Source organism: Chrysemys picta, chromosome 3 (genome assembly GCF_011386835.1).
Source record: "Chrysemys picta bellii isolate R12L10 chromosome 3, ASM1138683v2, whole genome shotgun sequence".
NCBI classification, from domain to species: domain Eukaryota; kingdom Metazoa; phylum Chordata; order Testudines; family Emydidae; genus Chrysemys; species Chrysemys picta.
In genome coordinates this window covers 104,980,055-105,003,359 of record NC_088793.1, presented here as the reverse complement: position 1 = coordinate 105,003,359, position 23,305 = coordinate 104,980,055, and the positions used below count along the sequence as shown (strand labels likewise).

Genomic DNA, 23,305 nt, shown 5'->3' with positions numbered 1-23,305 from the left:
TAGCTCGGAGTGCTAGTAGCGTAGGACCTGAGGAGAGAGTCTACGTAGCCAGATAATCCTGCTGTCAGGGTGCCAATACCTGAGATGATGGGGTGTCCTGGATTCCCAGGTTTATGGATTTTGGGTAGCAGGTAGAATACCCCAGGTCGGGGCTTAAGGGGGTATGTCAGCGTAGATTTGTTCCTGTGCTTCTTTAGGGAGTTTCTTGAGCAGATGATAGTTTCTTTTGGTAATCCTCAGTGGGGTCAGAGGTTAATGGCCTGTAGAATGTGGTGTCAGAGAGTTGTCTAGCAGCCTCTTGTTCATATTCTGACCTATTCATGATGACTACAGCACCTCCTTTGTCAGCCTTTTTTATTTTATTTATTTTAGAACAACGCTTCCTCAGCTCTCGTCCCCTTATGCCCTACTCTACTTGCGCTACATTGATGACATCTTCATCATTTGGACCATGGGAAGGAGGCCCTTGAGGAGACCATGAAAGCTTATGCCCAAATAAATTTGTTAGACTCTAAGGTGCCACAAGGACTCCTCGATGTTTTTGCTGATACCGGCTAACAGGGCTACCCCTCTGAAACCTGTCACCAGAAAGATAATGGAGCAAATAATTAAGCAATCAATTTGTAAACACCTAGAAGATAATAAGGTGATAAGTAATAGCATGGATTTGTCAAGAACAAATTGTGTCAGACCAACCTAATAGCTTTCTTTCACAGGGTAACAAGCCTTGTGGACAGAGGGGGAGCAATAGATGTGGAATATCTTGAGTTTACTAAGGCTTTTGATACTGTCTCGCATGACCATTTCATAAACAAACTAGGGAAATGTAACCTTGATGGAGCTACTATGAGGCAGGTACATAACTGTTTGGAAAACCATTCCCAGAGAGTAATTATCAGTGGTTCACAGTCAAGCTGGAAGGGCATATAGAGAGGGGTCCTGCAAGGATCAATTGTGGGTCCAGTTCTGTTCAATATTTTCATCACTGATTTAGATAATGGCATACAGAGTATACTCATAAAGTTTGCGGATGATACCAAGCTGGGAGGGGTTGCAAGTGCTTTGGAGGAAAGGATTAAAACTCAGAATGATCTGGACAAACTGGAGAAATGGTCTGAAGTAAATAGGATGAAATTCAATAAGGACAAATGCAAAGTACTCCACTTAGGAAGGAACAATCAGTTGCACACATACAAAATGAGAAATGACTGCCTAGAAAGGAGTACTGCGGAGAGGGATCTGAGGATCATAGTGGACCACAAGCTAAATATGAGTCAACAGTGAAACACTTGTCAAAAAAACAAAAACAAAAGACAGAAAAACCCATCATTCTGGGATGTATTAGTTAGCAGGAGTGTTGTAAGCAACACACAAGAAGTAATTCTTCTGCTGTACTCTGTGCTGATTAGGCCTCAACTGAAGTATTATGTCTAGTGCTGGGCGCCACATTTCAGGTAAGATGGCTCACACATCAGCAATAATAAATCTGTAATAGGAACTTTATCAATCCTCTTGATGAGACGCATACCCGGATAAAATCCCATAGTCTCTCGTAGCTGTCTTGGCTTTGCAGCACTAACAGGAACAAAAGGCACTATACATTTGCTATTTTTCACTACAATAAAAAGACATGACTCTAACTAGGCACAAGGATCTGATCTACTGAACAATTAACATAACTGCACTCTAAAAAGATATGATTCTAGCATAGTGCAAAAATGGTGGTGACCTGTAATTAAAGCTAACCAGCTTTCTAGACCAAACAAAATCTCATGTAAAGAAAGGCAACTTCAAATTATATGCCTGCTCTGCAAACCCTTGCTCATGAGAGTAGTCTCATTGACTTCAATGGGTTTATTGAAGGACTGCACACCTGAGAAAGGGAGGTTTCCAGTTTAGTCCCTCTATTTTAAATAATTCTGCAGTAGCTTACTCTAAGGTCATTGTTTGATGTGGTTAAATTTATTATTCTGTATTTGTTCTTCCCTTCTAATTCAGTTATGCCTTAGAGTCCTGAAATGTAAGGTGGAATTATGACTTAATATTTATAGTATCATTATCCAGAGCTCACTGTCAGGGACTGTTGTACTGAGTGCTGTACAAACACGGAGACACAGTCTCTACTGCACTGTAGTAGCGACTCCAAATTTCTTCATTCATAAGAGAAATACAGAAAGTGGCTTTATTATGATGGAAAGTGATAAAGGTCACTGCAGACATTTCCTATGAAATAGAACATTTTTATGTATGTATTGAATCTGGTCAAGTTGAGTATATGACCAGCTTCTGATCTTGGTTATGCAGGCACCCCCCATTGAAATCTGTGGATTTACTCCTGATTCTCACTGGTGTAATTGAGCTCAACATGTGTGTTTAAAGACAGGAACTGAAATAAGCAGCTAATGAATGAGTTATATATGCTAATTAACTTCAATAGAAATCTTGGAATATAATTGTAAATTAGATTACTATAGACTTTCCTATGGCACTGTTGTACTAATTTAGATGGCATATATGGACAGGGCCAAGAACAGGAATAGAAACCAGATCTCCTGAATCCCAATCCAGTGCATTACCTGAATGTGTAAATTAAAGTTAATCTTTCCATCTTCCAAGTCAATGGTATAATTCTCATTGACTTCAAGGGGAGCAGGAGTGCGACTTTCTTTAAAGAAAAGCCTTTCTCTTGCAAGTTCTGTGGGTTTTGCTCACTGAGATCGCCTGCAGCAGATGAGGCAATGTCTCTGTCTTGAGTACTCCTGACTTCACAGAAACCACACCGGAGGGAGGAGGAAAGCAAAACATGAAATGAACCCCCCACCTTGACACTTAGTATATTTTTTAAGATATTGTAGTGTAGTAAACAAATACGTGCCTCAGATCTGCTGTATAAATATGCTGGGGAAATGTAAATATTTTCATGTAGTGATGAACCTCCGAAAAGTTCAGGAAGGCAAATAAAATTCAGATGCTTGACTTCCATAGGTTTTGGTATCGCCTGTGTCTGCAACAAGAACTGATTTCCTCTATCTGGTGCAATTCAATGAGACTTTATTGGCACGAGAAGTATACAAGTGTTGCCAAAATATGCTATTTAAAAGACTAGCTGACCCCTGATATGTCAAACTTGTTTAGAACCCACCTAGGATAGGTCTTAACACCATGTTTGGAGTCTGATCCCCAGTGTCTGTTTGTCAATGGCATCCATTCATGATCTGTTGGCAGGTTGATTCACAGTCTGATGCCATGTCTGCCGTCTTTCTTCTGGAGTCGGGCACAGTTTTTCTTCATAGCTTTTTAGTGAGACGTCTCTTCTGACTCCTGACTCCAGGTAATTTGAGAAAATCCCTTTCTTGCGCTTCCTCATATTTTGAGCATTGGAGTGAAAAGTGCCTCTGTCTCTCAATCTGTCCTTTGTTACATAGGTTGCACAATTGTTCTTTTGTAAGATTGCTTCCCAATTTTCAGCTCTAGTTTGTGGTCACTGGTTCTGTTTTTGCTGAGAGTTTGCCTTAGCTTTATACATTTCGCTGCAGTGAGGTAGCCTGCTTGTGTGATGGTCTTTAGCAGGCTAGTTTATTGCTGGCTTTGGTTTTTTTTTTCTTTGCAGTGATATGTATATTGGTGGTTTTGATGCAGATCTTGCATATTAATCATTCTTTCCAGTTTTGTGCAGCTTTGTTGGTTCCCCTGGTCAGGAGGTTTTTCCTTTTCATCTGGATATAATTTCTGATCCTCTGTAGGGATATAAAATGTTAAACGGTTAACTGGTAAGCATTGGGCTTACCGTTAACCAACCTTAACCGTTAACCCCCTAAGCGCAGGGCGTGCAGCCCCCCAGCCCCAGCACCTCCAGCCCTTTCCCCCCACCCCCAGCACTGGGCAATGCGGCCCCAGGACCCACCAGCGCTGGGCGGCCCCAGCCACACCAAGTCCTGGCTGCCCTAGCCCCAGCCCCACCAGCACTGAAGAGGAGAAGCCTGCCTGGGCTGGGGCCAAGGGGGAGAGGGCAAGCAGGAGGGGGTTTTGGGGGAGCGTGGGCAGGACCATGCAGGGCTGTTTGGAGAGGCACAGCCTTCCCCAGCCTATTGGACATGCCACCCATGCAGAGTGCATTTTGTGCTTCTGACAGGGTGACCTAGGGCAAGTAGCATTTGATTGTTGGAATCTTGTGTGCTGTGGAGCTTCGCCATCAGACATGCGACCTAACAAGACTGCATCAGAGTGCTGGGAAATGTGAAAGAAACAGTAGCCCAGCACAACTACTGGCAGGTCTGCACTTAAAACGCTGCAGCGCCACTGTAACATTTCAGTGAAGATGCTACTCTGCCAAAGGGAGAGCTTCTCCTTTGGCATAGTTAATCTATCTCCATGGGAGGCAGTAGCTATGTTAAGGTGAGAAGCCCTGCCATAGACATAGGGCTGTCTACACCAGAGGGTAGGTCAGTAGAACTACGTTGCTCAAGGGGTGTGGATTTTTCACATCCTTGAGCGATGTAGTTCAACCCATTTACATTTATAGCATAGACCTGGCCTATGACTGTATCATGCCTGATGGGCTCCACTATGATCTTCAAAAGTAGAGAGAAGCTGGGGACTTTGGGGTTTGAGCACCAGACAATGAGGGGAAGGTGGAGGGTGGAAATGGGCATTTTCAATAAGAGGGTTAGGGCCAATTGTGACTGAGAGGTAGAGTTTCAATGAGAGTAAGGCACCTAAGTATCTTCGAAAATCTACCTGTGATGATGATTTTGTCCAAACCAGGTCATCCCTGATTGTTCTTATTATGCTGGAAGGTGATAATGGCAACCATCAAGCAGGTCTTTGATCTATAAGAACACAGAGCTGCTTAATACAAGTGAGTGTCCTATAGGGTGACCAGATGTCCTGATTTTATAGGTTTCAGAGTAGCAGCCGTGTTAGTCTGTATCTGCAAAAAGAACAGGAGTACTTGTGGCACCTTAGAGACTAACAAATTTATTAGAGCATAAGCTTTCGTGGGCTACAGCCCACTTCTTTGGATGCATACCTTAAAGGGACAGTCCCGATTTTGGGGTCTTTTTCTTATATAGGCTCCTATTACCCCCCACCCCCTGTCCCAATTTTTCACATTTGCTGTCTGGTCACTCTAGTGTCCTAAGCACCATTCTTTCAGGCTAAATGGAAGGAGCAATTAATTGCCTCTTTATGTTGTGAGAACGCTGGAAACATTAGAAGCCACCACACAAGGCCTGAGCAAAAGGTAACCCTAGAAGATTAAAAGGGGTTTCTATGGGAGTGGTTGCCTAATAATCCTATAGCTCATGTATCTGTAAGATGTGTGTGAGACAAAAAAGCAAGAAGCAGCCAGCAGAAAGCAAGCTAAGCAGTCAGAAGTGTAACACAGGGTTGCCAGCTTTCTAATTGATGACAATCACACCCTGCCTCGCGTCTTCCCCTCGAAGCCCTGCTCCTGCCCTACCTCTTCCCCTGACATCCCACCCCTGCTCTGCCTCTTCCCTCAAGGTCTCGCCTCTGCTCACTCACTCACTCCCTTCCCCCTGTCACTTGCTGCTCTTCCCCGTTCCCCTTCCTTGTAGCTGGATCCTCTCCCTCTCCCCACCCTGCTGGGCTCCCTTTGCTCCAGAGCTGCAGCCTGATGCAGAGACCGCCTGCCTGCCCACGAGATGCAGGTAGGCGGCAGCTCCAGCTGAGCATGGGCTGGTGCAGGTTGATGACTCGGTGCCCCCCACCCTCCGTAACCAGACTTTAGGTGTCCAGTCAGTACATCTAACCAGATGCTGCCAGGTCCCCTTTTCGACTGGACTTTCTGGTGAAAAACTGGGCACCTGGCAACCCTAGTGTGGCCCTGAGAGGGAGCAGAGAGGCTTCTTGGGCACAGAAATTACTAGGGAGGCAGACTCGGAAAGAGAGAGCAAGGAAAGTGCCTGCTGTTGGTTTGTTTCTACTGCATTAAGGGTACTTGGCTTTTGTGTACATTCTTTGTAAATATACAGGATTGCACCAAAGAAATACATAACTCATATCATTAATTTCTCTACCTATCTGCAACAATCGTGCAAGGCACCAAATATTGGCTTACCGCTCAGGCCAAAAAGAGGCAACATTAATCAAGAAATTTGTGGAGGATATTTATAAGGCGAAGTTAAGCATACAGGCACATACCAGTGGTTTGACTGTGTATTACCTTTCAAAAATGTTTATATATATTTTGAAGACTAGAAAATTCAGAGTTAAGATTATATTTCCACCCTAAACCAGAAAGTCTCTTTCAAATAAAAGCAGTAACTTTAACTCTGCCCCAGTAGAATTGCAACAATATAATATTCTCAGATTGATTTTTGGAAAGTATTTCCTACTTTCATTTTTACAGTTTGGCCTTAGGAAATCCTAAGGTGAGAGAAGTCAGTTAAGGGAGCAGTGGTGACGTTGATTTGATTTATAGACCAGTGCCACAATTGTAATTAAGTGTTACACATCTGGAGAATAAATATTTAAATGATACTGAAATAAACTTCAAATAATTATTTAAGGCCATTTAAGGCAGTAACAAGGTCAGGTTTCACCACAAGGACTAACCCTTTTGTTAGGTTCCTGTTGTTCATTACATTATAATGTTTTACTTCCTCATTCCTCTGGTTCTTTGTTCAGCTAAAGAAGAACTACAACTACATCCCTAGAGGATGGGTTTAGGGGGCCTTGAAAAGTCCAGAGTGGCCACAGATTCCCTTTTTTAATTCCCTCTTATGCTCTTGTAGCCTCATACTTATGACAAGAGATAATGCAAAGAAGACAGTTGTGCTGTTGTCCAACTTCAGAAATTTCAGGCCTGATCCTAAGTGTTGCTGAGTGCCTTCAGCTTCCAGTGATGTCAAACAATACTCCTGGCAGGAGGCACATGGGATTGAGTTGCAAGTAAAGAGTGCACCGTTTGGCCCCTGGTTATGATATCCTCATTAAGGCCCCAATTCAGCAAGGAATGTAAGCATGTGAGATTTCCCATTGACATGGAAATATGCTACAAGTTAGGCACTTACTTAAGTACTTTGCTGAGCTGAGGCCCATATTAGACCAAAACTAAATTCCTTGTTTAATCCTTTATTTCAAGAACTGGCTCAATGAGTAGTAATTTAGCTGAGTAACACTCCTGTAGCTAATAACATAGGGTCTGATTTATGTCTGGGTGAATACAGACAGTGACGTCAATGGAGATATACAGCTCTACACTTGTGTAAGTAAGATCAGAATCTTGACTGTAACCTCAGGCTGTGTCTGCATTACGCAGCTTTTAGCGACACAGCTGTGTAGCTGCTGTTTGTCAGCAGGAGAGAGCTCTCCTGCCAACAAAAATATTCCACCTCGACGAGCGGCAGCAGCTTTATCAGCTGGGCGGCCCCAGGGCAGAGATCACTCCTGCCGACAAAGGACAAAGTGCTGTTCACACCGGCGCTTTTCGTCTGCAAAACTTTTGTTGTTCGGGTGGGGGCGGAGGAGGTAAAACACCTGAAGTTTTGCCCATGAAGTTCCAGTGTAGACAAAGTGTCAGCGAGTAATGTTAAAGGTAATAACGTAACAAAATTATTACTATCACAGCAACTGTACACTAGAAGCCGACTATTCTGGATCACGCCTGTCTCAGTAGTAATAATAAAAATAATAATAAGAGATCGTAGTTTACAGCAGTGTTATAATAAGGGTATGCAGCAGCATGACTCAAAACAATGTTCTTTTAACCAAGAAAGGCTGCTATTACATAGGAACTCTCCACACAGGCTTCAGGTAGAATAGTTTTGTTTCACAAAAGCAAACAATTAGAGAGATAAGGTGGATGAGATAATATCTTTTATTGGACCAGCCTCTGTTGATGAGAGAGTCGAGCTTTTGAGTTACACAGAGCTCTTAAAAAACACACACACAATATTATTTTGGGAAATAGCTGATTGCAAATAAAAAAAAAACCTCTCTAACCTGTATTTTTCAGTGAGCCAGAATGAGTTGTAACCCATATTTTTAAAAAGGCTCCAGGGAGGTTAAAATGGCTCCAGAGGATTACAGAACAGTAAGCCTGCCTGGCAAATAGGTTGAAATAATTGCTTCAGGGTTTAAGCCATCTTCTAACTATTAAAGATTAGAGTGAGATCTAATAGGAGGGACAGGTTATCCCACAGGTGCATACTCTGTGGTTCTTACGCTTTCCTTTGAATGTCTGGTGCTGTCCACTATCAGAGACAGGATACTCGACTAGGTGGACCTCTTGTGTGATCCAGTAGGGCAGTTCCTATGAGACAACTCAGAAAATAATCCAGGTTTCATGACCAATACAGCTCTGCTTTTTGGCAGGAAAAAAGAAATGTTGCACATTTTAGGGTTTCTTTAAATAAATAAATAAATTTTGCTTTGGAGCAAATGTCTTTTGCAATTCTTAGTGATAGTGTTCCTTTTTAATTTTCTTTTCCAGCAGAACTGTACTGTTCTTTGCCCAGTCCTAGAAATGTCCATTTTGAATCTAAAAACCTGAAGAATATCCTGCACTGGTCACCACCAGAAGAACTAGGAGAGGGAGTACTCTATAAGGTGAAGTATTTGATGTAAGTTTGCCAGTTGTCTCTTTTCCCTTTCTGGTAGCTTATTTAAAGGCACCTTTATGCAAAGGCAGGGATGGAAAACTAATTTTGAGAATGAATCAGGGCTTGCAGATGTAAATAAAAATAAATAGTTGAAACTATGTATTTTGTTATTACTTAGTATAGACTCAGTTAAAGGAAGTGTGAGGACAGAATATGTGAAGGGTATAAAATAAGAGCTTATGGGGGCATTACAGAGATATGAGACGAAGAGATGAAGGGACATTGTGCCATAGAGAGGCTGGATCCAAATCATAGAGGAACTGTCTAAATTGTTAACACTTGTGCATGGGATATGGTAGTTGATAGAAGGTAGAATGTGCCTGTTCTTTGGAATTTGATCTCATATACACTTGGAAATTAGAGGTAACTCTATTGAAATTAATGGAGTTATGCTGGTGTAAAATCAATATATGTGAGATCAGAATCAAGCCTTTATCTGTGAAGGATTATATCTGACTCAGAATGACTAAGAATGTGGCTTAGGGCCACAGTCTGGTTATGCTTACCCACATTAAGAAGCACCATTACCACTTGTGTAGTAAGATACTATTCAATGGGAATGATGGCAGAAGAATTTGGCCCTTGAATAGTATTGATGATGGACAATGCTTCTGTCTTACCCCGCGCTACTAAGTGACTTTACCCCTTTCTTACTGTAATAACTTTGTCATAACATGAAGCCAAATTCAGACCACCTGCAAGTTGCTGTACTTAAGCCTTTTGCTAAAGGCTTCCAGGAGTTGTTCCAGCAACCAGGCATAGGAGAATCCATGCCATGCCCCTTTTCCTTTGGCCTGGCTTTCTGTGCTAGCTGGAGGGATAGCATAGCTAGAGTAACTAAGATATTTAGGTGTTGTGATGCTCACCAGGCTACAGCCATTCTCTCCCCCCTCCCCCCCAGCCCAGTGGCTCTTTAAATATGTGGAAGAGCTTCAACAGGAGAGACTGACTGAGATCCCGGTCAGAAGATGCCAGAGCTTAATGGTTAGAGAGATTGGAGACCCAAGTTCAAATCCTTTCTCCCCCTCTGCCTAAGGTGTGGAATTGAACCTGGGAATAGGCACCGAGTTTCTAATCTGCCGGGAGTGCTCTCCTGGCTCCGCCCCCACTCCACCCCTTCCTCCAATGCCCCACCCTGCTTCTTCCTACCCCTGTTCCACCCCCACCCCTCCTCTTCCTACCACTTCCCTGCCCAGTTCCGCCCCCTCCCGGAGCAAGCTGCACCCTCGCTCCCCCCTCCGCCCCTCCCAGCATCTCCTGACGTCACAAAACAGCTGATCTGCGGTAGGCGCTGGGAGGGAGGAGTAGGCTCTGGGAGGGAGGGGGCGGCACAGATCAGCGGGGTCTGCCGGCAAGCAGGAGGTGCTGGGGAGAGGGAGAGGCACTGATAGGGCGGCTGCCAGTGGGTCCTAAGCACCCACCTTTTTTTTTTCCTGTGGGTGCTCCAGCCCCAAAGCACCCACAGGAAAAACCACTAACCACTGTGCTAAAAGTTGCAAGGCCGGCTCCATAAGCTCCTCCAGCAGCCAGATTTTTGAATGGGACCCGATCTGGTAGGCAGCCTCTCAAATGGGCATCTGGATGCCTAGAGGAATGTGGTAGTGTGTGTGCTCGAAGGCCGAAACGTAAGCACCCAGGGAACTTTTACCCTGAAAATTGAAGCACTGAGTCAATTTAGGCACCTACAGGGTTTGGTGGGAGTTTTGTGAATCTCCGCCTAAAACAGACTTTGGCACTTAAATCTGGCATTTAGACATCTAAGTACCTTTTTGAGTCTGGGCCTTCGTAGCATCAGCATTCCCTCAGAGTAGTGAGATCCTCAAGTGGTTGGCTAAGCCCGGTTTCGGGAACAAAATGGCCCAACCAGACTGACAAACAGGACCCAAGGAGCAGAACTTTATAGTCATATAAACAGATCTCTTATGTGTTTTGCATCCAAATGATAACCCCTTAAAATAGAGATTGTCAGGGGAGCAATGACACACCCTTAATTACATCTCTGGAATATAGCTCGTAAACTAGTGTGTATGTTCGCTACTGCCCTCTGGTGGATGGCAGGTAAGTAATTGTATTGCACTGATTTATAAAGAAGATGTAAACCCTTTGTAATTACAACCCGCTACTGGGAAATCTCCATCAATACAAATGGTAGCTGCCTGAGATTTGTGAGCAGAAAGTTCTGTTTTTCATATGTGCAGTTTACCAGGTGACTACTATGTTTCTGGCCATGGTTCTTGTTCAGCTCTCTCTTCTCTCTCATGCAGATACGGCATAGGTAAATGGATTAAAAAGTCAGAATGCAAGAACATCAGTAGAAGATGGTGTGACCTCTCCAACGAAACATATAACCACGAAGACCAATACTATGCAAGTGTAAAAGCCTTTTTCAGTGGCAACTGTTCCAGATGGACAGAAACTGCACGGTTCAATCCTCTCACTGATAGTAAGGAAAGACAATAAAGTTAGGGGTTCATAGCTGTGATTACATCGTGAAACATTAACATTGCATGCTCACCCTCAAGTGCAAAGGAAGAAACTTTTATTTCCTAGCATGTCAAAACTGTTTTTGCTATTGACAGAACTAGTTGGAGTGTATCTGATAAGAATTTGAGTTTCTATGCCAATTGCATATTAAGTATGTTTGGAAATATATCTACTATGTGTTGAATAACAGGTGAACAGTGTTTGAAGGTATGGTAATACTTCACTCTACTTGAAAAGCTGGCAACAGTGCATGTATGGTTTGGAGAACACGTTAAGAAGAAAAAATGTTCTGCAGTCCCTAATAATACTTTTACATTATAGCTCCTACTAACCAGGCAGCGTCCATAACAATAACGTATAGTGCCATGTCTCTCATCTGCGCCAGACAGACAATCTGAGTGCTCTCCAGAAATTCCTAGTAACTTAGCTCATTTTAGTAAGCTGAAATCTTATGCACATTGACATAAGTCAAATCGTAAATTTCAAGGCTTTTTAGTCTGCTAGGCACAAGGATTCCTAACCCAAACTCCCAATCCAGTAGTATCCACACTGTTGATATTAAGGCTTAGTTGCTTATCCAGATAATGCATTTCTAACAATATAAAAGGAATTATTCTAAGTTACAGTTAAGTCCCCAAAATCTATAATGAAACTTAATATCATCCACAGTTTAGGAAATTTTAATATCATAGTAGTCATATCAAATTTACCTTTGCTGTCTGAAATTGCTTTATGCAAGTGTATAAACTTATCTTTCCAGCTAAAATTGATCCACCAGCAGTTACTGTGTCTTCCACTGAAAAATCCATATCAATAGTTCTGACTGCTCCTGAGAAATGGAAAAGAACCCCTGAAGAGGAATCTATATCTTTGTATCAAGTCTACTCTGGCCTGCAATATAATGTGTCTGTACTCAACAAAAAAACAAAGAAAAGGGTAAGCTTGAAAAGGCGATCGAACAGTACATATTAAATCTTTTCACATGTTTATGGAACTTGCACTGTAAGTAATAGCATGGCTGGTTTACTTCACTTTTCTTTCACCCTCTCCCCTGGTTCTTGTCACGCAGACCGAAAGCGGAAGACCAGATGTCCGAAGTGCAGGTTGTGCTAAGGTCAGGGACAGGCATTTCTTTGGTCTTTTAGGGTTTTATACCTTCCCCCTCCCACAATTCCCACTGGCCCCTCCCAACTGGTTGTTTGACCTTGCCTTGAGAGAAGAGCCAGGCAGCCTTCCAGTGTACGCTCATGTATTACACTCCCACCATATCCTGTAATACTTTAACTGCTCTATCCCTTATTTCTTCTCATTGTACTAAAAGCCCCATCTGGTTGTGGGAAATGCAACACACAGTGTATTTGTTCTTCACACAGAGTAGTACAAGATATAAGAATATCAAAAAGTCAAACCCAAAATTCTATCTCAGGCTGACAAACAGGCTTATATGCTAACACATTTATTGAAATATAATTCTGCACATGCCTGTAAAGGCATGGCACCCACCTCTCGCTGATGCCCCTTTCTGGCCACGTGCATCTTCTTTTTTTTAAACCAGTCCTGGTATCAGGCCGTACCCCCAGGGCTTCCTCCTCAGAGACAATTGTTTTGCCCTCTTAGTCTGTTCTGGTCCTAGCTCTCCACCTGGGCCTCCTGACAGTTTACTTCCTTCTGGGGGCTTACTGCTGTCTAAATGTAGGCCTTTTGCCCATCCACTACTCCAGGCCCCCAGCCCAGGGACCCTAAGAATAGCAGCTGTGCACTACCACGTCCCCTTAGCAAAACTGCCTTCAATTCCTTGGGCCACTTCCCTGCAGCCCCACCCTTCACTGATGCCTTACCCTTAGCTCAGGGCTCTTCTAAGCTCAGGCCTAGCAGCCAGCCAGGAGCTCTCCAGTCCATACTACCACTGAGCTGTCTGTTATCCTGCAGTTTCCTTTAACCAGCCAGGAGCACCATCTGTACTTCTCTAACTCCAGCAGGAAACTGTCTGTCTCTGCCGCTACAGCTCCTTTTTATAGGGCCTTCCTGAGCCCTGATTGGCTGCTTTCCCTGCAGCCACTCTAGCCTGCTTGGAGGACCTCTCCACTGCTCTTTTCCTGGGACAAGTGTGGCAGGACCCTGAGGCCTCCCTCTGGGTCTAGTCCACACCGTCACAATGCCACACATCTGGTTGTAAAACTTGTGTGATAAACCACATCCTTTGACCACCACATCTGAACACTGCCCACCAATCCATCTCACCCGATTCAATCTAATATTCCAAATCATGGAGCAGCTTCAAGCAGGCACATAAGAAAAAACAATGACTTGCTATAAAAATATTTCTACCCCCTCCCCTTCTCTACACACACACACACACACACACACACACGCACACCTCTTCCAAAGTACAATTCCGTGAAGTGCAGGATAAGCAAATTTAGTTACTGGCGAGGTCCAATTTCTCACGGTTTTGCAGGGCTGGAAACAGGTGCATTATATCATTGGAGAGGGGAGATGCCCAACTTTCAAAGGGGACATCATTAGGTGCAAGCCCTTCAAAGTGCCAAAATATTGGCCATTGACGCTATAACAATTTTATAGATAGGAAAGTTATTTTTAGATCTTTTGCGGCTGTTTTAAATGTAATCGCTATTTTTAATTTGCCTCCAAGATCGGGCACCTAGTTTAACAAGCAGAGTTTAACAAATTATCCTAATTTAAAAAAATGTATTGTAAAACTTGAACACGTGTCTTAAGCAGTCTTCCTGTAACGTGTGGCACGTAGAGAATAAAAGGTGTAGTGTGAAGGTTCTATTAATACTCATTTGAGCTGTCCTGCATAATTCACTTGTGGATTCACCATTCATGACTACGGTTACCAGTCTACACCCATGACTCTTTATACTACCCTATCAGCTGCTCCATATTAATATAATGCTATTTCTTTAAAATGCCTAAAAGCTGCAGTTATTCCACAGATGAACTATGGCTAGACATTCTTGGCAGCCTTTTTTCCTCTGACATCACAGTTTGCTTTTTTAACATAGTGGGACTCCACTAGTGCTGTTCAATAATGGTCCAGCTTTCCAGGCCCATAGAGAAGTGAGAGGGCTTCATTCTGATTCCTATTTAAGTCCGAGTTAAAACTCTCATTAACTCTGGTAGAAGCGGGGTTGGCCTCAATGAGTTTACCTAAAATGAAAACTAAATGTAACCTTATTGGACCTTGTTAGGACGCCCTACAGAAAGACCAGAGAGATGTTTCTTGTATATCGCAATATCCATCTGAGTATATGCTAGTAGTGTTCCATTTTCTCTCCTTTCTGTAAAGGGGGAATTGGTCAGTAACATTACAGAATTAAATTTTTATTAGAGAATATTTAAAAATAAAGACAGTACAAACGATTCAAGGAGTCAGGTGTCAGTCATTGGGGGGAACATATTAAATAGAAGGTAAAATGCTCAGATGAGGTAATGTAATAACTAATTCTGTTTTCATTAGTGTTCAGAAAAATGGAAATAATTTAGGATTCATGGTCTACCTCATGATAATGGTTAGAAGTAGCTCTTTCCAAGTTGTTTTTGTTTGTTTTAATAAAATCCATCATCTGTGTTTTAGGGTAGGCTCTAAATAAAAGTTATCTTCTTCTTTTTTCTAGTGGGTCTTCTCTATTAAAAACAATACACTGGTTGTGCCCCGGTTGGAATCCAATACAGTTTACTGTGTCAATGTACAGACATATGTTACAACACCACTTTTGCTCAGTGGATTTTCCAAAGAACATTGCATTGCTACTCTGAAAGGTATGTACAAATCTGCAACATGTGAAGAGAATGAAACTTAGATCAGAGTTTGAGATTATCACAGTTATATGTCTTGCTAAAACAGGGAAAATTCTAGAATAGGTGCGGGTGAGAACTGCCTAGGGTGCCAAATGAAAGAGGCAGTCCTGATTTTGGAAAGTTTCCCCTTCTCTCTTCCCCCACCAGATTTTGATCCATTGTACTGATGAAGAATCTCCCAAAATGTTTTCCCCTGGCTGCAAAACACACGTGGTCCTACTGACTGGGGCTCACATGACATGACTTCATATGTGAGCAGGCTGTTCCTCAGGGCATAAAGCTCATCACCTTCTATTCTCTTTCCCCCGGTAGCCTATGGTCTTTGTTGCAGTTTAATGGATTCTGGAATCCGTTTGTGAGCGTGCACGCTCTTTCTCTCTCCCTCCTTACCCACCAGTCTTCAAATCCAGAGCATTCAGGAGTATGCCTACACCAATAGCAGCAGGAAACACAGCAGACTGTTCAGCTCTGCTGCATGAAGCTGAGGTCTTTGGGTAAAACAATCCTTTCTCGGAAGAAAAAGGGTTCTGTATCTGAGAGAAATCAGGATTAAAACTGTTCTTTCAGTAGGCATTTTTCTCACAGTGAGGGTGAGTTAGGTTAGCTAGTTCCACCTGCAAAGACAAGTGGAATTATCAAAATTTGGTCTCTGGATCAAATGTCACCATTTTCATCCCCTACAGATGCCAAAAATCCCTGAATGCAGCACACTCACATCCTCCATCTAGACAGCAGTGTGACAGGTGCCTGGGACAGCTCATAATATTAAGAAGTAAACTACATAATGCAATAACTTCTGTTTTGTTAACAGACCCAACAGTAGAGCAGACTATAACAATCGTATTTGGATGTATTCTGCCCATCATTTTAACAGGCCTCATTATGTCTATGGCAGGCTATTATGTGCACAGGTATATTCATGTCAGCAAGCAAAAGCATCCGGCTAACCTGGTAAGTGCTCCTCATTTACTCACTAAGGCCCCAGTCCTGCCATTTACACTGCACCTATGCAGAGCCCCATTGAATTCACTAAGCCTCCATGTGAGCGTTACAGCCTGCCTGCATGCCACATATTGCAGGATCAGTGCCTTAAGTCCCACTCATATCAAGAAAAGAGCATCACATGCTGGGTGTTAATTTTACTCATTCTTCTGTATTTCCTATATTAACAGCTGTGCCTGTGTTAGGCATGACTGCCTGGCAGTCTTTCCTAAAAAGATGCCCAAAGTTACTGAACATCAAAATGGAACTATTCTCTTAGTCTTGGAAAGGGTCATTGCTATAAGCAAGGACTAAGGTGCACTGAGGCAAATGCCATTAGTAAGCGGGAAAGATTTCTATATTTACCCAGGGAGATCTATGGAGAGGATTCAGTGAGCAAAAATTATTAATTAGATTAATTCATCACCAAATAGAGGAGAGAATTAAAAATGCAAAAAGTCAAGACCAAATTAAATAGTGATGCTGTCTTGGACTATTACTAGATATTACTCCAGTTCACTGTTTAATTATGTTTCTGGAGGATTTAGCATGTCTGCACTGGGCACATTACTTAACTTTCAATTTTAGTATATTTCAAATACAGTACAATCTCAGTTAGATCTGCTTTTGTATATTATTCTACTAGCATCCAACTGTACTACTAATTAGATAGCCCAAAGATGTATGTAAAAACATTTACAAGTTTTTCTCTTTCATTTTATTACATTAACAATTTTTTAAAGAAAATATCTTTAAAAGAATAGGGTGCAGTGTGGGAGGTTTCATTTCTAATCCCTAAAAGAAGAACTTTATCTCCTAGATATTGCACAGCAAGTTGCACAAACACTGATGGACCATCATAAAAAAATACCTGACTCAGAGTATGTCTACACTAGAAATGCTATGGCAGCACAGCTGCAGTTGCACCGTAGTGTAGACATGTACTACAGCGACAGGGGGGTTCTTGCATTGTTGTAGTAAATCCACCTCTGCGAGAGATGGTAACTAGGTCAACAGAAGAATTCTTCCGTCAACTAGCGGTGTCTTCACAGGGTTTAGGTTGTCTTAACTACATCTCACAGGGTGGGAAACTTTTCACAGGCCTGAGCCACATAGTTAAGCCAACCTACCTTTGCAGTGTGGACCAGCTCTCATTTGTGATGTTAACTCTCTCTCCGTGACAGAGGATGGCATGGAGGGTTTGAAGGAGGTAGAGAGAATGATGGGATTAAACCTACAGCACCATGGCAGGGTTGGTGCTGTAGGTGCAGCATCTTACAAGAGTTCTTGCAGGGATTGTGCCTCAGGAGGGTGCGATACTTTCAAAAACCATGGGGCAGTGCAACCATTGTGCTGGTTTTGGACCATCACTGAGCCACTCCCTTCCTCTGATATGGAGCTAGTTTCATCTGGGGAGACCAGAACTGGCATTGTCACTAGCGTAGGGCAGCCTTTGCACTCAGGGGAGTTCAGAGTTGCTGCTGTGGCCAGACCCCATGAAGGTACATCTTCTCCAACCTCCACCTCTCGACATCTGAGTTAAAATCATGACTTAAGTAACAAGTGAAAATTAGTCCATATCTCAACCACCATTTTGCCACATCTGCAAACTCCTCTCCTGATTGGGAGTCTCTAGCCATGGGGAGGTAGAATAACCAAGATGTTTCAAGTCAGAACTGAAGAGCATTAGGAGAACTTTCTGGAACAGCTTTTGTGCTACACTACACCTTTCTCAGATTAGTGGTATTAGTCTCTCATTTTACTGAGCATTGAAGTGCTACACTTTAACAATAAAAAAGGCAGCTTCATGGTTTCTGGTTTTGGGGTTTTTTTTCACCCTGGACGTATTTTATTTACAGTGGCTGCACTTACTGCATTTGAAAGGGTCTGCTGATTGGAGAGAGGTTCTTTGTACTTAAAATGAGGATTGCTGGTAGACACCAGTAATATCTCTCAAACTGGAAAAAACCTAAGTACAGCTATTATTTAACTAGTACTTTGCAATCCTGTAATATTTTCCATCGGAAGATCTTGGATCACCTTGCAAATGCTAACAAGCAAATTATGACACGCACAACTTCTGTGAGGAGTAGGTAACTAGTGATATCTCCATTTTACAAATGGAGGTGCATAGAGGGTGAAGTAACTTGCCCCAGGGTCACAAATGCACTCTGTGGCATAGCTGAAAGTAGAACACAAACCTCTGGACTCTCAGTCCTGTGTTTGAAACCAAAACTTCCAATGTGAAGGTAAGCCTGATTACTGAATGCACTGCGAACTTTGCCTTAAGACGGAAGCTTACTGAATGACCCTACCAGTGGACTTACAGTTCCTCTTGTCGCTACTTAAAGAGAGTGGGCCATTTTGTACTTCTCCCTTCCTCTCCTCTTGAACCCTGACCAGATGGGACCTAATGGTACATTTTAAAAGTAGATGCCAAATAAGTTGCAGTTAGATGGTATTGCTTGTATTTTTTTTAAATCAAAATGTCTTTCTATTCCAGGTATTGCACTACACCGATAAATGTGATGAAAGGGTTTTTATCCCCTCTGAAAAAATAGTGGTTAACTTCATCACTATTAATATGATGGGTGAGTACAAGACTTCCCAGGAAACCGTTAATTTAATAGGCAGGACCAGCCACAGTTGCAGTTCCATTCATGACGAAAGCAGAGTCGATGATAAGCCTCTGAAAAGGGCACTGGAAGTGAAACACATGGTTGATACTTCTGAAGATGTGAAATTTTTACCTGACTCTGAGCGATATGGGATATGCCAACATGGATTCCACTCTGCTTTGGGTCAAAGGAATGAAGGGGTTGTAGAGTATGAACTTGATGTGAGGCCTGCAGACCTTTTTCCTGTGCAAAAGCTAAAAGAATGTGGTTTGGCAGAGAAGTCTTCTGCACCAAGAAAACTGCTAGATGAGCCACAGATCACTTTGAGGGATTTTGCTGACCATAAAATGGGACAGTCATACTGTCCCCAGCTTGATGTGCGGGTTACAGACATGTGTTCGGTGCAGAAACTAAAAGAACTCAATTGGGAGGAGGAGGAGGCTGCTGCACCAAAGGAACTACTGGATGATCCACAGCTTGATTTGGGTACTGAAAAAATAGGACAGTCTTACTGTCCCCAGTTAAGAACAATAACACAGAGCCTCCAAGACCAAACTGGGACAATGGAGGTAGAAGAGGAGGATGAACAGACCATATTAATAGATTGGGATCCTCATACTGGAAGACTTTATATACCTACTTTGTCCAGTTTTGAGAGTGATGCACATGAAGAAGTATTTGAGCATGAAGTGTGTGATCAGCCTGCTAAAGAGGGGCTTTTGTCCAAACTCTGTAAGAGGCAGGCGTCTGATGAGCCATCAGTAGACCAAGAACCATATCTCCTGCAATTCAAGGAGCAATGGGGCTTGCATGTAAAAATGGAAGACTGAACAGGCTTCCTTCAAGACTTTAAATGTTAAATGTAAATTGTTCTTTATACCTTCAAAAGGTATTTGTTTCATCCCAATCATGGCTCGATTTGGCCTAGAGGCTGGATTTGTACCGGCATTATCTAATCTCTGCTATGTTGTCATCTTTTTGAAGACTTGTATTGTAAAGAGGATGCTCTATAAGGATTATTCTGGTGTCTTCCTCATGTTATACATATTAAAACAAATGATCTGTGCTTGAAAACAATTATTTTTAGGAAATGTTAGGAAGCTTTTCTCACTATGCACTGAATACATCATTAAAAAATAGGAAGGAAGCAGAGAGAGAATCTGAGGCATCTTCTGCCACAAGGATTCTAAGGGCCATGACAGATTTCCATGGGAAATTTCACATATTTTGGTAAAAATAAGTAGACTTATTTAAAGGCCCCGTCCAGCCCCCATTGAAGTCGCTTGAGAGATTGCTGTAAGCTTCCTTGGGAATTGGATCAAGCTTTAATAAACTCATGACTGCCTCTACTATAAAATCTTTACTGAGAGGTGGGGAGAAAAGACCAATTTTTTGTGGGAATTAACAACTTCCACTGTATATTGTTTTTGCAGAAACATTATCTACGGTAGTCATTAATATTATAGAAGCTTTTAGAGGCCCCAAATGAGATTTGGGCCCCATTGTATTAGTGTTGTACTAATATTTAGTAAAAGATAGTCCCTACACCAAAATGTTTACAATCTAAACAATGGTGGAAAAACAGAAATACTGTTATTGCCTGATCAGCCACGCCACAGTCGCTATACCAATCTCTATCAATGCAGTAGCAGTAAATTATTGGTGACACTTTTAACATCCTCAAGGAAAGTGCATATATTACCCTTAAACATTCTAATTACCTTAAATCAATCTTATTAAAATAGGCTAGGTGCTTTTATCAAGCCAAAGTAATCAGCAACAAAATAAAGACTTTCACATGAAAGCATAGTTGCAGCGACAGGGGGTCACTGAAGTTAACTAACCGAATAGGAGCGCCTTGTGCAATGTTGTAGATAAAAAAAAATCAATACATTCCTCAGACAGATAAACGGGGAATATTAAATCGGAGTAAGCAGGTGCTGTTACTTCTGCATTCAGCGTTGGTGAAACTTGATCCTGGTTCATAAGTACCAACATCTGGAGAAGATATCATTATAATAGAGGAGCAGATGAAAGCATAACAAGACCCAGAGCATGTCTCCGCTACAGGCACTTCAGTGGCACAGATATGGTACTGCAATTATGCCACTCTAGTGCCGCAGTGTAGACACTTCCTACATTGACCAAAGGGGTTTTTCCATTGCTGTAGGTAATCCACATCCCTGAGCACCTGTAGCTAGGTTGACGGAAGAATTCTTCTGTTGGCCTAGCTGTGTCTACAGTGGGGGTTAGCTCAGCTGAACTACAACTCTCGGGGGTGTGAATTTTTCACATTCCTGAGCGACCTAACTAGGTTGATCTAAATTTTAAGTATAGACCAGGGCCAGTGGCTGGAAGTTGAAGCTAGAAATATTAAAACTGGAATTAGAGTACACTTTTTTTAACAGCAAGTGTAATTAACAATTGGAACTGCTTACCAATGGCTGTGTAAGATCTTCCTTCACTCAAAAGACTAGAAGTTCTATTGGCATAAATCTGACTCTGGGCTGGCTGTTAATTATTCCCTTGTGAAAGTTACAACCACTCATTCATCAAGGTCAAAGATACTACTGATCCTGCGGTCCAATGACAGCTTGAGAAAGAAATAGTTCACCAGCATGACTCCCGCAGTGACGTTCACAGTGCCAGAATCAATTCTCATTTATGTTAGTGATTTGTGCAGGTGCTGGCTTTATCAGCGGCCAGCACCTAACATAAACAGGAATTATCAGGATTGATTTACAATAAATGCATCAAATGGCATTAAGAAATGTTGTGCGGCAGTTGATCAAAAGCAGGTCAGCTTGGTGGCAATAACCTGGTATAAAAGCAATACTGAAAATTACTTGTGGTTTCTTATTTCCCGTTGCAAATCATGGGCCATCTCATGCCATTTTTTAAAAGCGAATTCCCTATGGAAATAGTTCTGAATAAATATCAACACACATCAGGAAACTTAATCTTTATTAACTCTATCAGTTTAATACATTGTGGTTATTCTGAATGTTGATCCTTAAATGCAGTATTTGTATATTTGATTATGGATTTTAATACTTTCTCCTTCTACAGCAGGGGTGGGCAAACTACGGGACGCGGGCCAGGCCCACCAGCTATTTTAAGCCGGCCCTCAAGCTCCCGCTGGGGAGCGGGGTCTGGGGCTTGCCCCGCTCCGGAGCTCCAGCCACGGCGCAGGGTCAGGAGCTGCTCCACGCAGCTCCCAGAAGCAGCAGCAGGGCCCTGCTCCAACACTCCAGCCAGGGAGCAGGGTCGGGAGCCACTCCACACAGCTCCAGGTAGCAGCGGCATGGCCCCCCTCTGGCTTCTACGTGTAGGGGCAGCCAGGGGGGGCTCAATTCTGGATGCTGCCCCTGCCTCAAGCGCCGCCCCTGCAGCTCCCATTGGCTGGGAACCGCAGCCAATGGGAGCTGCAGAGGTGGTGCTTTCAGACGGGGCAGCATGCAGAGCCAACTGGCCATGCCTCCACGTAGGAGCCAGAAAAGGGACATGCTGCTGCTTCCAGGAGCCGCTTGAAGTAAGCGCTGCTCGGAGCCTGCACCCCTGAGCCTCTCCCCATGCCCCAACCTCCTGCCCCAGCCCTGATCCCCCTCCCACCCTCTGAACCACTCGATCCCAGCCCAGAGCACCCTCCTGCACCCCAAACTCCTCATCCCCTGCCACCCCCGAGCCCTCACATCCAGCTGGAGCCCTGCCCTGGAGCCCAGTCCTGAACCCTGGACTCCTCATTTCTGGCCCCACCCCAGAGCCCGTGCCCCCAGCCAGAGCCCTGACTCCCTGCCGCACCCCAACCCCAATTTTGTGAGCAATCATGGTCCGCCATACACTTTCTATTCCCAGATGTGGCCCTCGGGCCAAAAAGTTTGTCTACCCCCATTCTATAGTATTTTCCATCCAATCATCCCCAAACACTTTACAAACATTAAACAAAGTATCATCAAGACTCCACTCTAAATAAGGTGTTATTACCCCAATATTACAGACAGGAAAGCAGAGGGCAGGGGAAGGTTGACTGAAGACACATAGCAAGTATGATAAGCTGTGGAGCTAGAAATCAACCCCAGATAATCTGATCTTCAGACCACTGTTATCTTTCCCTTTGTCATTATATTTAATAAAGTTTTAAGATTATTTTTAACATATAGAAGGTAATGTTTCTGTTTAGTGTATGATAAACTGCGGAGTCACTTCTCTTGCTAATAGCGTTTTATTTACCTTTAAATTGCAAACACAGTAACCTGAACTTACATTTGTAATCTTACATATATCTATATATAAAATGTGTGGCCCTAAAGCAGTTTTGTTATCATTAAAAGTGAAATTAAAAGCAACATGTTGCAAGCTGAGGCTATTCACTGGCAAGCTGTTCCAGCCCAAACAGCAGAGGGAAATCCCAGCTACTTTGCATATTGAAACTGTTACAGCCTGGCTTTTCATTGCCATTATTTTTTTAGAGGCTGATCAAGATTTCTCTCACACTCTTGGCTGGTGGGTGGGGTGTGGAGTTTTTGAATCCAGGCTTTTGACTGAAGCCCATTTCTGTTGGAAAAAATCCTCACTTTTTAAAATGAGGGACATACCACAGGAGTAAAAGCCCAATCTTGGTCTCTAAGACCCCGATCCTGCAAAGGGAGACACGCAGATACACCCTTTGGGCCAATTCTTCGAATGCTGTTACTTTCTTATTGCAACAGATGTTTTAACCCTCTTGCTTAAGACATCACCCCCAAGTCCAGCTATGTGGTTAAGCACTGA

General features: G+C 42.9%; 1 protein-coding gene across 2 annotated transcripts in view; it reads left to right on the top strand.

The window, feature by feature from the left end:
- The window catches only part of IL20RA (interleukin 20 receptor subunit alpha), a 38,210-nt gene extending 15,522 nt beyond the window's left edge, over window positions 1-22,688 (top strand). The window contains exons 2-7 of one of the 2 annotated variants that reach the window (XM_024113097.3): window positions 8,459-8,588; window positions 10,892-11,070; window positions 11,872-12,047; window positions 14,753-14,897; window positions 15,748-15,887; window positions 18,421-22,688. In XM_024113097.3, the coding sequence (XP_023968865.2) occupies window positions 8,459-8,588; window positions 10,892-11,070; window positions 11,872-12,047; window positions 14,753-14,897; window positions 15,748-15,887; window positions 18,421-19,365 (1,715 nt within the window). In that variant the 3' untranslated portion in view covers window positions 19,366-22,688. The remainder of the gene's footprint in view (window positions 1-8,458; window positions 8,589-10,891; window positions 11,071-11,871; window positions 12,048-14,752; window positions 14,898-15,747; window positions 15,888-18,420) is intronic. The other variant, XM_042848194.2, reaches the window with a different exon arrangement.
- The last annotated feature ends 617 nt before the right edge of the window (window positions 22,689-23,305 follow it).